Source organism: Chiloscyllium punctatum, chromosome 28 (assembly GCF_047496795.1).
Source record: "Chiloscyllium punctatum isolate Juve2018m chromosome 28, sChiPun1.3, whole genome shotgun sequence".
Taxonomy (NCBI): Eukaryota; Metazoa; Chordata; class Chondrichthyes; order Orectolobiformes; family Hemiscylliidae; genus Chiloscyllium; species Chiloscyllium punctatum.
The window spans coordinates 6,513,864-6,529,063 of record NC_092766.1 but is presented as its reverse complement, the minus strand read 5'-3'; the positions used below and the strand labels follow the sequence as shown (position 1 = coordinate 6,529,063).

The 15,200-nt window shown below is 45.3% G+C and overlaps 1 protein-coding gene across 1 annotated transcript in view; it reads left to right on the top strand.

Moving 5' to 3' along the window:
- Positions 1-14,419, top strand: part of LOC140453938 (small conductance calcium-activated potassium channel protein 3-like) — a 131,428-nt gene extending 117,009 nt beyond the window's left edge. The window contains 1 exon segment of the mRNA XM_072548799.1: positions 6,843-14,419. Within this exon segment, the coding sequence (XP_072404900.1) occupies positions 6,843-7,124 (282 nt within the window). The 3' untranslated portion in view covers positions 7,125-14,419.
- The last annotated feature ends 781 nt before the right edge of the window (positions 14,420-15,200 follow it).

Genomic DNA, 15,200 nt, shown 5'->3' with positions numbered 1-15,200 from the left:
CATGGATGGGGTGAGCAGTGGCACAGTGAGACACATGGGGATGAGCAGTGGTACAGTGAGACAGATGGGGGGGTGAGCAGAGGTACAGTGAGACACATGGGGGGGTGAGCAGTGGTACAGTGAGACAGATGGAGGGGTGAGCAGAGGTACAGTGAGACACATGGGGGGGTGAGCAGTGGTACAGTGAGATACATGAAGGGGTGAGCAGTGGTACAGTGAGACACATGGTGGGGTGAGCAGTTGTACAGTGAAACACATGGGGGGTGAGCAGTGGTACAGTGAGATACATGAAGGGGTGAGCAGTGGTACAGTGAGACACATGGGGGGGTGAGCAGTGGTACAGTGAGACACATGGGGGGGGTGATCAGTGGTACAGTGAGATACATGGAGGGGTGAGCAGTGGTACATTGAGACACATGGGGGGGGTGAGCAGTGGTACAGTGAGATGCATGGGGGGTGTGAGCAGTGGTACACTGAGACACATGGGGGGGGGGTGATCAGTGGTACAGTGAGATACATGGAGGGGTGAGCAGTGGTACATTGAGACACATGGGGGGGGTGAGCAGTGGTACAGTGAGATGCATGGGGAGTGTGAGCAGTGGTACACTGAGACACATGGGGGGGGTGAGCAGTGGTACAGTGAGATACATGGGGGGGTGAGCGGTGGTACAGTGAGACAGATGGAGGGTGAACAGTGGTACAGTGAGACACATGGGGGTGAGCAGTGGTACAGTGAGACACATGGGGGGTGAGCAGTGGTACAGTGAGACAGATGGAGGGTGAACAGTGGTACAGTGAGACACATGGGGGGGTGGACAGTGGTACAGTGAGACACATGGGGGGTGAGCAGTGGTACAGTGAGACACATGGGGGGTGAGCAGTGGTACAGTGAGACACATGGAGGGGTGAGCAGTGGTACAGTGAGACACATGGGGGGGTGAGCAGTGGTACAGTGAGACACATGGGGGGTGAGCAGTGGTACAGTGAGACACATGGGGGGGTGAGCAGTGGTACAGTGAGACACATGGGGGGTGAGCAGTGGTACAGTGAGACACATGGAGGGGTGAGCAGTGGTACAGTGAGACACATGGTGGGGAGAGCAGTGGTACAGTGAGACACATGGGGGGGTGAGCAGTGGTACAGTGAGACACATGGTGGGGTGAGCAGTGGTACAGTGAGACACATGGGGGGGTGAGCAGTGGTACAGTGAGACACATGGAGGGGTGAGCAGTGGTACACTGAGACACATGGTGGGGTGAGCAGTGGTACAGTGAGACACATGGTGGGGTGAGCAGTGGTACAGTGAGACAGATGGAGGGTGAACAGTGGTACAGTGAGACACATGGGGGGGTGGACAGTGGTACAGTGAGACACATGGGGGGGTGGACAGTGGTACAGTGAGACACATGGAGGGGTGAGCAGTGGTACAGTGAGACACATGGTGGGGTGAGCAGTGGTACAGTGAGACAGATGGAGGGTGAACAGTGGTACAGTGAGACACATGGGGGGGTGGACAGTGGTACAGTGAGACACATGGGGGGGTGAGCAGTGGTACAGTGAGACACATGGGGGGGTGGACAGTGGTACAGTGAGACACATGGGGGGTGAGCAGTGGTACAGTGAGACACATGGGGGGTGAGCAGTGGTACAGTGAGACACATGGAGGGGTGAGCAGTGGTACAGTGAGACACATGGGGGGGTGAGCAGTGGTACAGTGAGACACATGGGGGGGTGGACAGTGGTACAGTGAGACACATGGGGGGTGAGCAGTGGTACAGTGAGACACATGGGGGGTGAGCAGTGGTACAGTGAGACACATGGAGGGGTGAGCAGTGGTACAGTGAGACACATGGTGGGGAGAGCAGTGGTACAGTGAGACACATGGGGGGGTGAGCAGTGGTAGAGTGAGACACATGGTGGGGTGAGCAGTGGTACAGTGAGACACATGGGGGGGTGAGCAGTGGTACAGTGAGACACATGGAGGGGTGAGCAGTGGTACAGTGAGACACATGGTGGGGTGAGCAGTGGTACAGTGAGACACATGGGGGGGTGAGCAGTGGTACAGTGAGACACATGGGGGGTGAGCAGTGGTACAGTGAGACACATGATGGGGAGAGCAGTGGTACAGTGAGACACATGGGGTGGTGAGCAGTGGTACAGTGAGACACATTGGGGGTGAGCAGTGGTACAGTGAGACACATGGGGGGTGAGCAGTGGTACAGTGAGACACATGATGGGGAGAGCAGTGGTACAGTGAGACACATGGGGTGGTGAGCAGTGGTACAGTGAGACAGATGGAGGGTGAGCAGTGGTACAGTGAGACACATGGGGGGGTGAGCAGTGGTACAGTGAGACAGATGGTGGGGAGAGCAGTGGTACAGTGAGACACATTGGAGACAGATGCTTGACTGCGACACATGCAGAGGACTGATATTAGAAAGCAAAGAGTGGGGATGAAGCGGTCTTTTTCCAGTTGGTAGCTGGTGATTAGTAGAGTTCCACAAGGATCAGTGTTGGGACCACAACTAGTCTTGTTATACATTAACGATCTGGATAACGGAACTGAGGGCATTGTTGCTAAGTTTGCAGAAGGACGTGTGCTGAGGAAGCAGGGAGGCTGCAGAGGGACTTAGACAGGCTATGAGAGCGGGCAAGGATGTGGCAGATGGAATACTATATGGGAAGATATGAGGTTACAGACTTTGGTAGGTGGATGGAGGCATGGACTTCTTTTAAATGCAGAAAGACTTTGGAAAGGTAAAGCACAAAGAGACTTGAGTGTGATAGTTCAGGATTCTCTTAAGACTAACATGCAGGTTCAGTTGGTGCTCAGGAAGGCAAATGCAAGAAGGCTAGAATACAAGAACAGGGATGACGTGCGGAGGCTATATAAGACTCTGGTCAGACAACATTTAGAATATTGTGAGCAGTTTTGGGCCCCATTTCAATGGCAGGTTGTGCTGGCATTAGAGGGAGTCCAGAGGAGGTTTATCAGAAAAGATGCTGGGGATGAAGGGCTTATCATATGAGGAGCGGTTGAGGACTCTGAGTTTGTACTCAACGGAGTTTAGAAGGATGAGGGGGAATCTGATTGAAACTTATAGAATACCAAGAGGTCTCATATAGAGTGGTAATGGAGAAGATGTTTCCACTAGTAGGAGATATTAGGACCCAAGGGCACAGACTCAGAGTGAAGGGACAACCCTTTAGAACTGAGATGAGGTGGAATTTCTTCAGCCAGACGGTGGTGAATCTGTGGAATTCATTGCCACAGAAGGCTGTGGAAGCCAAGTCATTGAGTTTCTTTAAGACAAAGATAGATTGGTTCTTGATTAGTAAGGGAATCAAAGGTTACGCGGACAAAGCAGGAGAATAGGGTTCTCAAACATATCAGCCATGACCGAATGGTGGAACAGACTTGATTGACTGAATGGCCTAATTTTGTTCCTATATCTCATGATCTTGTGGTCACACAATGGAAGGGGAGGGACCTATAGCAAAGTGGAACAAATGTGGGGGCAGTTACAATTTGAAATATACAGTAGGGAGTCAGCAACAGAGCAGGATATATCGGTGCAGTGGCTGGCATGTTGCCATTTCTCTCTGTTGCTAGCCACCTCTCAGATTAATGGTGCTATGTTGTGAAGTGTTCAGGTTTAAGAGGAGCCAGGGCCTCTGATTAATTTCATAAGCGTATGATGCCACCATGAGGTTTCCAATGTGAATTACAATGGGCTATCCCAATTGAACCGACACCTTTTGTTTAAAGTTCCAAGTTTTTGCTGTGGCCCGGATAGGGCAATTTTAGTGTCAAGAGTGGAGAATTTTCTTCCTTTGGTGATCCTGAGTCTACGTCAAGAATCACTAGCTCAACAACAGCAGAGTCTACTCATGGAGAAAGGATTCCTCAAGCTGTTTAACTCAGTTCATGGCAAAAAACAAGTAAAGTCTGCAGAGGCTACAAATCTTAAAGGCAAACAGCAAATGCTATCAACGCTCTCACACCTTCTGGTAATTGCTTTAGGTAGAACATAAGAGGAGACGACAACTTTTTTTTACATAATATGTTGTTATGTTCTAGAATGCACCAGGAAACAGCTACTTGAATTTATGTAGCACCCTTAACATTAGTAAAGCATGCCATTGCACTTCACAAGGATGTTATCTAACAAATTTGACACTGAGCTGCATAAGGGGATATTAGGGCAAGTGAGCAAAAGCCCAGTCAAAGACATCAGTTTTAAGGTGCACCTTAAAGGAGGGGACAGAGAGGTTTAGCAAGGAAATTCCAGAGTTTAGTAGCTGGGTAGATGATGACATGGCTATGAATAGCAAGCAAAGCGAAAGTGAATACATGTACACAAGAGTTCAAAATTAGAGGAATCAGGAGAGGATTATGGGGCAGAGAAAGGAGGTGTGACTATAAAGGGGTTTGACCAGGAGGTTGAAAAATTAAAAACTGCAGTTTTGCCAGACCAGATATCAGTGTGAGGCATGTCCACAATGGTCACTAGCCTCATTCTATCTGATGATCTCACCCCATTGCCTCCAAGCTTATAGTCTGCCCTCAACCCTGCACAGGTGGTTTCTACCTCCTTCCCAAAATCCCCACAGAACTCATCTCTTTCTACCTTGACTCAATTTTTTTCCCCACTTGGCCAGTCCCTTCCCATTTATATCCATGATTTTTCTGAAACTTTAAGTCAGTTTCAAAGCTTCCAGTTTGGGGGCTCCAGCTACCTCCTCTTCAGCATGGACATGTAATCCCTTTACATGTCCATTCCCCACCAGGATTGTCTTGGGGCTCACTGCTTTTTCCTGGAAAAAAAAGGGCCTGACCTGTCCCATTCCTCCACCTAGCTGAGCACACCCTCACTTTGAACAACTGCCTCTTTAACTTCTCTCAATATCTTCGGGTCAGAGGTGTGGCCATGGATACTCACATTGGTCCCAGTTATGCCTGTCTCCTTGTGGGATATGTGGAACATTCCTCGTTCCAGTCCTATTCAATCCCTTCCCCACAACTCTTTCTCCAGTGGATTGATGACAGTATCAGTGCTGCTTCCCTCACTCTGGAATTAGGAAAGTTTATCACTTTCACTTCCAATTTTTACTCTGCTCTTACCTTCACCTGGTCCATCTCTGACTCCTCCCTTCCTTTCCTCAACATCTCTGTGTCCATTTCTGGGGATAAGCTGGCCACCAATATCCACTACAAAAAAAACCAAAAGAACTGCAGATGCTGTAAATCAGAAACAAAAACAGAAATTGCTGGAAAAGCTCCACAGGTTTGGCAGCATCTGTGGAGAGAAATCAGTGTTAACGTTTGGAGTGATCATTCCTCAGAATGGTGTAAATATCCACGACAAACCCACCAACTCCCACAGGTACCTATTGTAGAGACTTTATTCCATTCTCCCGGATCCTCCATCGCCGTCACATCTGTGTTGATGATGCCAACTTCTACAAGGGGGCTTCCAAGATGTCCACCTTCTTCCTTAACTGAGGATTCCCCATCACTATGGTTGACAGGGCCTTCAGTTATATCCAACCCATCTCTCACACTTCAGCCCTCATTCTTCTCCCTCCCACAACAGTGACAGGGTCCCCTGGTCCTCACTTACTACCCACAGCATCCACATCCAAAGGATGATTAACTGCCATTTGCGTCACCTCCAGCTGGGTACCACAACGAGACACATATTCCTTTCCCCTCTCTTGTCAGCCTACCACAGGGACCATTACCTTTGGGACAACTTGGTCCACTCATCATCCACTGCAACACTTTCCCACACCCCCATGGCACCTTCCCATGCAGTCACAGATGGTGCAATGCCTGCCTGTGTTCTTCTGCCCTGTTCACAATCCAAAACCCCAGACACACCTTCCAGGTAAAGCAGTGATTTACTTGCACTTCACTCAGTGTAGTCTATTGTATTTTTTACTCACAATGTGGTCTTCTCTACATTGGAGAGATGACATGCAAACTGGATGACCAGTTATTTCTGCAAACATGACCGTGAATTTCCATTTCAACACACCACCGTGTTCCCTGGCCAACATCTCTATCTTGGGCTTGCTGTAGTGCTCCAATGAAGCTCAGTGCAAGCTGGGAGAATAGCATCTCATTTTCTGCTTGGGTAGCCTGCAGCCTTCCAGACTCAACACCAAGTGCAGTAATTGTAGAACTTGAGAATTTTTTCCTTCATCCTTACCTCAACCCTCACGACCAAGCCTTGTCATCACATGGGCTGCTACCACATACAACCCATTGTCAGCTACTGATGGTCCCCATTAGCAGCCATGATTCTCCCAGGCTGACCTCTACCCATTCCTTTGTCTGCACAAGTGCTTTTCTCTCTCCCTCTGGGCTCCATCTCCACCCATTGTTTACTCCTCCCTCACCCCACTCTGTCTTCAGTATATATACTAACCTTTCTGAGCTATCATCAGTTCTGAAGAAGGGTCACTGGACCTAAAACTTTAACTCTGCTTTCTCTCCACAGATGCTGCCAACCTGATAAGTTTCCCTCGAAATTTGTTTTTGTTTTAGACCTGTGAGGGTTGGGTGGATGGGATATTGTGCGATTTAGGATATGGGAAACAGAAGTTTGGATGACCCACAGTTACAGAAGTTAGCATACTGACCGTAGAAGCAATGAACTAGCCTGAGTCCATTAATGAGGGTTTCTATTGCAGACTGAATAAGGAAGGGGCAGAGATGGGTGATGTTAAGGAGTTAGGAGTTTGTGATTTTGGTGAAGCAGCATTGGTGAAGGTAGGAAGCATGCTGGTCATTCCAAACTAAATTTCACTGTTTTTATTGTATATGTGCAACACAGATGCAGACGATCATGTATGACCTAATCACAGAGCTGAACGATCGAGGTGAAGACCTGGAGAAGCAGATAATGAGCCTGGAGAACAAGTTGGAGGGACTGACCAGCAGCTTCCACGCCCTGCCAAGACTGATCGCTGACACCCTGCAGCAACAGCAGCAGCAGATCCTCAGCGCCATCACTGAAGCTGGCAGTACACATGGTGACTCCCAGCGCTCTGACAGCCAGCTGGGACTCAGCTCCCCCTCCTTCCCAACTCCTTGCACCAGTTCCAGCAGTTGTTAGGGCCCTGAACTTTGGACCAGGAGTGATTTATTTTTCCCCTAACACTTCCCTCCCAAGCCCCCCCAATCCACCCTTCACTTTGGCTCTATGAACAGAAAGATGGGGTTACAGGCATATAGGACCAGAGCTTTCATCTTACTCAGAACTGCCTTTTACCCTCTTTCTTCCCCTTGGGGTGCTGACACTCTCTCTCCGCTGCTCCTCTGCTACACAGACCCCACCCTTCAACTCCTTTCAAGATGCTGCCAGATGAGGCAAAAAAGATAGGAACAGGTTCAGTTCTGAAACAAGGAGACTGAATGTGCTGGGTGAGGGATTTGCTGGCGTGGAGCAGAAATAAGGATTGCCTTCTCAAAGGGGCTGAAATGTGGGTCTTCTTCAAACAATAGCAAAACCTGCAGCCATCACTAGGAGAGAGGAGCCTTCCTGTCACTGCCTGTTGCCAAAACCATGATTTTCTTTTAAAGGGAAGAAGAAATACACATATAAACAAAGAATATATATAACTGAATAAAGCACAACACAAGCCTCTTCACTGGTGGGTGCAGCTATCAGCATACTCCTGCCTGCTTTAAGCTTGGCACCAGCTTATCTGGTTTGGTCACATTTAGGAGCCTGTGGCTTCCAATCCCAGTACAGAATTTGAGCCCATGATCCAGGCTGACCAATGCTCCAGTACAGTGGTGAAAGTGGATATCACAAATTTCACAGCTGACCTCCTCTGTTGGGTAGAGATTTCTCCCTGGTGTTCCGGAGCCAAACGTCAACCAAAAAAACAAAGCAACAAAATGGGTTAACTGGTTGGCTTGTCCAGATGCAACCTAACAAAACAGGAGTGATTCCTGATGAGAAAATCACAACCACACCAGGAGCAACAGGGGGAGGAGAAAAGTACTTGACCTTTCTTAGGGCCTTTCAGTCGAGGTCAGTTTGGCTTTGTGTTTGAAAGCCAGCCAAAATGATCCTTCTGTTTCCCCAGCGATGCAATGCTAACAGAAAGTTTGATTTTATGCAAAATTCTTGTCTGCCAGCCTATAGGGCGAAACAAGGAGCGGTGTCCCAGCACTGTTTGTGTGTATTAGACAAGGAGAGAAATGACCCTTTCAAAACATGTTTTTTTTTAAAGAAGAGAGACTGCTACTTAGAAATTACATAGAATTTACAGCACAGAAACAGGTCAATCCTGGGCATCAAAACAAATGTAGTCGCACCTTGCCTTTGCAATGCCTCATTCTTTTCTCAAGAAGACAAAATGAAAGGTTAACCTGACTAACTCGGAGAAGAATGTTGAAACCCCAGAGGGACTATTTATCAGTATCTGTATTAATTTTATATCAGTATAATGGTGATGGATTTGCTTCTTCAGTATTACTCAGCTGTTAAACTGTCCAGGGCTGGCAATAGACTCTCACACATTGTGTGAAAAATTAGCTTCAACCAGAGTGGTCAACAGTATGGTGCATCCTTTCGTTATGAAGTCCCGTCTTGCTGCATTTCCCCTGCTTCTCTCCAGGAGTGGGGTGAAGATGAGGGAGTGGGGCATAGAATACAGGAACCAAAGGCATTGACAACCTCCCAAACCCCTAGCCATGCCCCATTCTTCATATGTGACTACAGATGATGAGACTGAGGGATATAAGTTGTGAAGACGACATAAGGAAGCTAAAAAAGGGCTACAGGTGTGTTAAGTGAGTTGGCAAAGATAAGGCAAATGGAGTATAATGTGGGAAAATATGAAAGTATCCATCATGACAGAAAGAATAAATAGAAGCATATTCTCTAAATGGTGAGTGTGCAGAGCTCTGAGATGCATGCTGAGGGGTATCTGAGGTATCCTAGTCATAGAGTCACACAGCATAGAAACAGACCCTTCAGCCCAACTCATCCATGCCAACCAGATATCTGAACCCAATCTAGTTCCCTTTGCTAGCATTTGGCCCAAATCTCTCTAAATCCTTCCTTCTCATGTACCCATCCAAATGCCTTTTAAATGTTATAATTGTACCCACCTCCACCAATTCCTCTGGCAGCTTGCTCTGTACATTCACTACCCTCTGTGTGAAAATGTTGTCTCTCAATCCCTTTAAAATCATTTCCCTCTCAACTTAAACCTACGCCCTCTAGTTTTGGATTCCCCTACTCTGAGAAAAAGACCTTGGCTAATCACCCTATCCATGCCCCTCATGATTTTATAAATCTCTCTAAAGTCATACCTCGCCCTCCGAGACTCCAGGGGAAAGTAGTCCCAGCCTATTCAGTCTCTCCCTCTAGCTGAAACACTCCAACCCTGGCAACATTCTTATAAATCTTTTCTGAACTCTTTCAAGTTTAACATCTTTCCTATAGCAGGGAGACCAGAATTGAACACAGTATTCTAAAAATAGTCTAATCAATATCCTATATAGCCACAATATGACCTCCCAGCTCCTATACTCAATGCACTGACCAATAAAGGCAAGAGTGCCAAATGCCTTCTTCACCACCTTATCTACCTGAGACTCCACTTTCAAGGAACTATGAACCTGCGTTGGTCCCTTTGCTCGGTAACACTGCCCAATCCCTACCATTAATTGTACAAGTCACTCTCTGATTTGCCTTACCAAAATGCAACATCTCACACTCTGTTTAAATTAAACTCCATCTGTGACTCCTCAGCTGGTTGGTCCATCTGATCAAGGCCCTGTTATACTCTGAGATAACCTTCTTCATTATCCATTGCATCACACCTTTGGAGTCAGCTGCGAACTTACTAACCATACTTCCTATATTCACATCAAATTTTTTTTAGGTTAGATGCCCTACAGTGTGGAAACAGGTCCAACAGGTCCACACCGACCCTCCAAAGAGTAACCCACCCAGACCCATTTCCCTCTGACTAATGCACCTAACACTACAGGCAATTTAGCACAGCCAATTCACCTGGCCTGCACATCTTTGGACTGTGGGAGGAAACCGGAGCACCCGGAGAAAACCCACGCAGGCACAGAGAGAATGTGCAAACTCCACACTGACAATCACCCAAGGCTGGAATCGAACCTTGGTCCCTGGTGCTGTGATGCAGCAGTGCTAACCACTGAGCCACCATGCCATCCGTATTTAAGAAATCTAAAAAGGGTAGTATGCAGATACAGCAAGTAACAAAGAAATCCTTTAGAATGTTATGTTTTATTGGAGGGGAATTAAATGCAAGAGTAAGGAAATTCTGCTTCAGTTGTATAGGGTATTGGAGAGATGACATCTGTGTACAGTAGTGGTCACTGCAGTTATGGAAAAATGTTAATGTATTGGAACCAATTCAGAGAAAGCTTGCTAGATTAATACCTGGAATGAACAGATTGCTTTATGAGGAAAGGCTACACAATCTAAGCCTGTATCCTCTAGTGTTTAAAAGAGTCTTAATTCAACATAAACAGTCCTGAGGGGACTGGACAAGGTAGACGTGAAAAGGATATTTCCTCTTGTGGGAGAATCTAGAACTAGGGATCATCGTTTAAAGTATCCATTTAAAATAGAGATGAAGATTTTATTTCTAATAGAGGGTTGTGAACTTCTATGGAATGTCATTTCTCAAAAGGCAGTGGATACAGTATCATTAAACAATTTAAAACAGAGGTAGATAGATTCTTGAGTACAAAGGGGATGTAAGGTTATTGGGGTGTTTGCAGGAATGTTGAGTTGAGGTTAAAACCAGATCAGCCATGATCTTATTAAATCATGGAGCAGGCTTAAAGGACCAAATGGCCTACTCTTGTTCCTTGTTTATATGCTTACTCCAGAAGGCATTACAATGGAATCTGACCTTTAGCTTCATGTTTGTACTTACCTCACCTCCTGAAGTCTCTGGATGGTGAGGACGAATGGAAAGGATAGCTGTTTAACCCTTCTCTAACCCACGCCTTCTCCAAGTCCATTTAAAAGATTAAACATATCCGCCATCATTTAGCTGACACTTACTGATCACCAGCGCCCTGCAAACACTCCAGCACCCCCCAACCACAACCCCTCCCCCCCCCCCTGAATCCCTACAGTGCCCTCTTTACACCTTTTTCTCCAGTTGGATTTTTAATGGGGTGCTGTTTGGGCTAAGGTGAAAGTGATATAGCACTATTTAAACTTTCAAAACTCTATTACAAGCACAATGGGGCAAATAGCCTCCTGTTCTATATTAATCTCTGATTTCGTGGAAGATACTGGATTAATAGGGGAAAGCCGGTATCGAGTACCTTGTCCATCTTACCAAGAGCATGTGAGACTGATTTTTCACAGATGGAGATGCTAGTGGCACCAAGCTTAGTTTTCAGAGAGAGAGAACTGAAGGAAAAAAAGGAGGCTGACTCGTTTGGTGTTCTGTGGAGGAATTAATTAGACTTGTAGATGGTGCATTTGATTCTGGATCTCAACACAGGCTGGATACAGGGCACAGGAAGACTTCTGGTGAGGGTCAGTTTGGGACGTTAGCAGGGTCAGGAGAGTTCATACTAGCACAGACATCATTAGTTTGATAAATAAAGACAACAGCTGTTGCAACAAATCATTTGGATCTGCTTTTAACTCACTCAAAACCCATTTACTTAGAGTTAAAATCAGGCTTATTTATAGTAGAGACTATAGAAATAGGAGAGAGACTATCTATCAGAGGGAAAACTTATCTGGTATTTCATCCTGTCCCAGCTAGGAGAGAGACTTGTGAAGGAAGAGAGTCAGTTAAAAGTTTCAGAGAAACTAATAGAAAGAGGTTGTGAGTGAAAGAGGGAAATGGAATCTGAAGAAAAGTGATAAAAATAGATAGAAACATTAGTGGAAAAATAAAGCAGGGAGGATGATCATGGGCAAAGATATGATTTGAGATCCTGGGGAAAGGATGAGAAATAGGAGACAATGTGGTGAAACTGGATTTCACCTACATGAAGGATAGAAGCATGGGTAAGGAGATTTGGTGTTTGGGAGGAACAATGAGAACTGTTTGGAGGTGGCCTGTAAACACTCCTCCTGACTTTCAGTCCAGTAACAATCAACACTGGATGTGGGGTATATCGAATGAGGTATGCAACCCCTCCTGTTTCACATCCCTTCCTGTGTCCAGTTTCATCTCAAATGAATGAAGAAGGCCAATGACATGGAAAGGAACAAGGATACAGACCTGTGAAGCAGGATAACGATAAAGGCAGTGACAAACTATGACTAACAGCACAGAGAAAATCAGGTAACAATCTATAGCAGACTACATAACACTGACTTGTTTAGATTTGCACGGCTTAAAAGCTAGAATTATCCTTCAGTAAACTGTCTGGAAAGCTGTTTGCAATATCCAAATACCCTTACCTTGGTCAGATTCATAGAGTTTTTTTTATTTTTTTATCTGTATGGTAAATTTAAAAGTATTTTAAAAAGTGCTTCAGCTAAAGTATTTTAAAAAATGCTTCATCCCTTCTAAGTCACATTGATTAAAAGCGGAATAAAAATACCATTCCGAAGAAGAGTCACATTTGACTCAAAATGTTGACTCTTTTTCCCTCTCCACAAGACTGCCAGAACATCTGAGTATTTCCAGCATTTCTGTTTTTTTTAATTTCACATTTCCAGCATTTGCAATATTTTACTTTTATAATAAGTACCATTCTTCTGTTATCCAGAGATCTAATTTGAACTACTTTCTGCAGGTAATTAAGGGTGTCTGTACAAGTTGTTTCCTGTTATTTGACTGGCAACAATATATATCATATATATGCCACTCATTTATATTAAGACAAAACCAAGGTACAGAACTGTCCTGAAACCTGAATTCAAACAGCCTCCCCAGTGCAATACTGAGTCAGGGTGGATCCCAGTTTCCAGCTTGGTCCGTAATGAATTAGTTTAATTTCATTGGAGCAATGACAGAAGTGTTACAGTTGGACCCATGGCTCCCAAACTGAGAAGGGACTTAAACAAGACCTGCTGCCTTTCATCACTACATAGTGCCAAAGGACTGTGGGTATGTGAGGACATCAAATGACTAGACTTGGATTGGTGATGCTCATCACTGCCAAGGCTTATGTGGAAATCAGCCAACTAGGTGAGGGAGCAGCGGTTGGGATCTAATTCTAAATGTGTTCCCCACCAAGTGTCAGCAAAGTGGGAAGGAAGTTGAAAACTGGAGATTATGTTTCTGAACCCGGTAACTGGGTTATATTTTGGGATAAGAAAAGCTGTGGCCCCATTATCTAATGAGCCCTCCAAATCCTGTGTCATCTACTGATTGCCAATTTAGGACAGGATAATGTGTGTTTCCATGGAATTAAACAATTGGTTTCATTGATCTCATGTGTGATCATTGATCCCCTGGTTTACAATCTAGTTCCTAACAGTGCCTGGGAGCAAATGTGTCCACTATATTTCATTGAATTTTAGCGCACAGAAATAGTTTATGCTGGTGTTTATCCTCCATATATGCTGTTTGGATTTTATCGGAATGTTCAAGTCATCCTAAAGGGAATACTCTTTTAGCACCCTTGGTAAGCTCTTTCTTGCTCTGGAATCATTCCATGTGTTCCACATTAACCATGAGAAGTGTCATGGCTAAGTTCAATCTTCATCCAACTGACATGACTTGCAGAAAAAGGGACTATGAAAAAGGGGGTAGTGCTCAGCAGTGGGAACCCTGCTTTTCTTCTGCTATACTCCCAAAAATGCCAAGACAAATAGTTATGCTCCATTGTTGACCCTGCTAAGGTTCAACTAACTCATTACAGATTAATAATTGAAACGGAATCCTTCCTGCTCTATATCTTTCAGTACCACACTGGGCTGCAAGTTTGGGTCAATTAAATCAAAAGAGCTACACTATAAACAGCTACCAACCTGCAAAATTTAGATCAATTCATGTAACCTATACATGGCTACTAGTTTGGGATAATGAGGCCTAGTGTTGTACACTAAAAATGGCTATCAGTCTGCAAGGGTAGATCATACAAATTGACAAGAATGTGGATGCAGAGATGTTGCTGAGCTGAAAATAATTAATTTCCTAGTTTCTCCAACTTCTTTTCCCACCATCAGACTAGCAGTGTGCACACAGGTATAAGCTGAGATTTGTTGACAATGATTGCAGACATCTAATATGTTGCTTGGTCATCCACTTTCCATCTCCATCTGGTTCTTGGCTTTGTTTTGGTCATATGTGCAGTGTTGTTGTAGCCAAAATCAGACAAGGTCTAATCAATGGTTTAAAACTGTTCACTGTACAAAGTGCCTTGGACTTCAAGCTAAGGGGTCATCATATCGAAGGATATTCATTAAAGGCTTTAGAAACTAAATGGAGTCTCTGACTATTTATTCTCAATGAGAACTTGAAGTTGTCATAACTCAAGGGGACTGGAATCTAAAAAGGATACCATCAGAGTACTGTTCAGTTTTGTGCTTTATAACTCTGGAATAGATGGGAAGGGGGCAAAATAAGTCCGGTGCTGAAAGTATTAAATCATAAAGCCAGATTGCTTACAGTTAGCTTTTATTCCTTCTAAAAAAAAATCTAAGCCATCAAATTCCTTTAAAAATCTGCTGAACAAATCCAGGATGAGGGTCTCTAATCCTGAAAACCAGCTAGTGGAAACAAACCCTTCAGAATTTGAACAGACCTGAGTTTAGTTTACAATCCATTACAAATCCACTGACTCCCACAGTTACCTTAACTATAAGTCCTCACACCCCGCTTCCAGTGAAGACTCTATTCCATTGTCCAAGTTTCTGCATCACCATCGCATCTGTTCTGATTATGCCAGCTTCTACATGGGGCCCCCCAAAATATCCACCTTCCTTCTCAGCCCAGGATTCCCACCACTTTAGGTGACCCATATCTGACCATCTTCTCCACTTTGTCCTCACCCTTTCTCCTCCTTCACACATGATGATAGGGTGCCCTTGTTCTCACTTACCACCCCACAAGCATCCACATCCAAAGGATGATTAGCCACCATTTCTGCCACCTCCAGTTGGATGGTACCACTTTACAAATTCCCTTCCCTTTGCTTGTCAGCCTTCCACAGGGATCTTTCCTCCCAGGTCACCCTGGTCCACTCCTCCACACCCAACACTTCC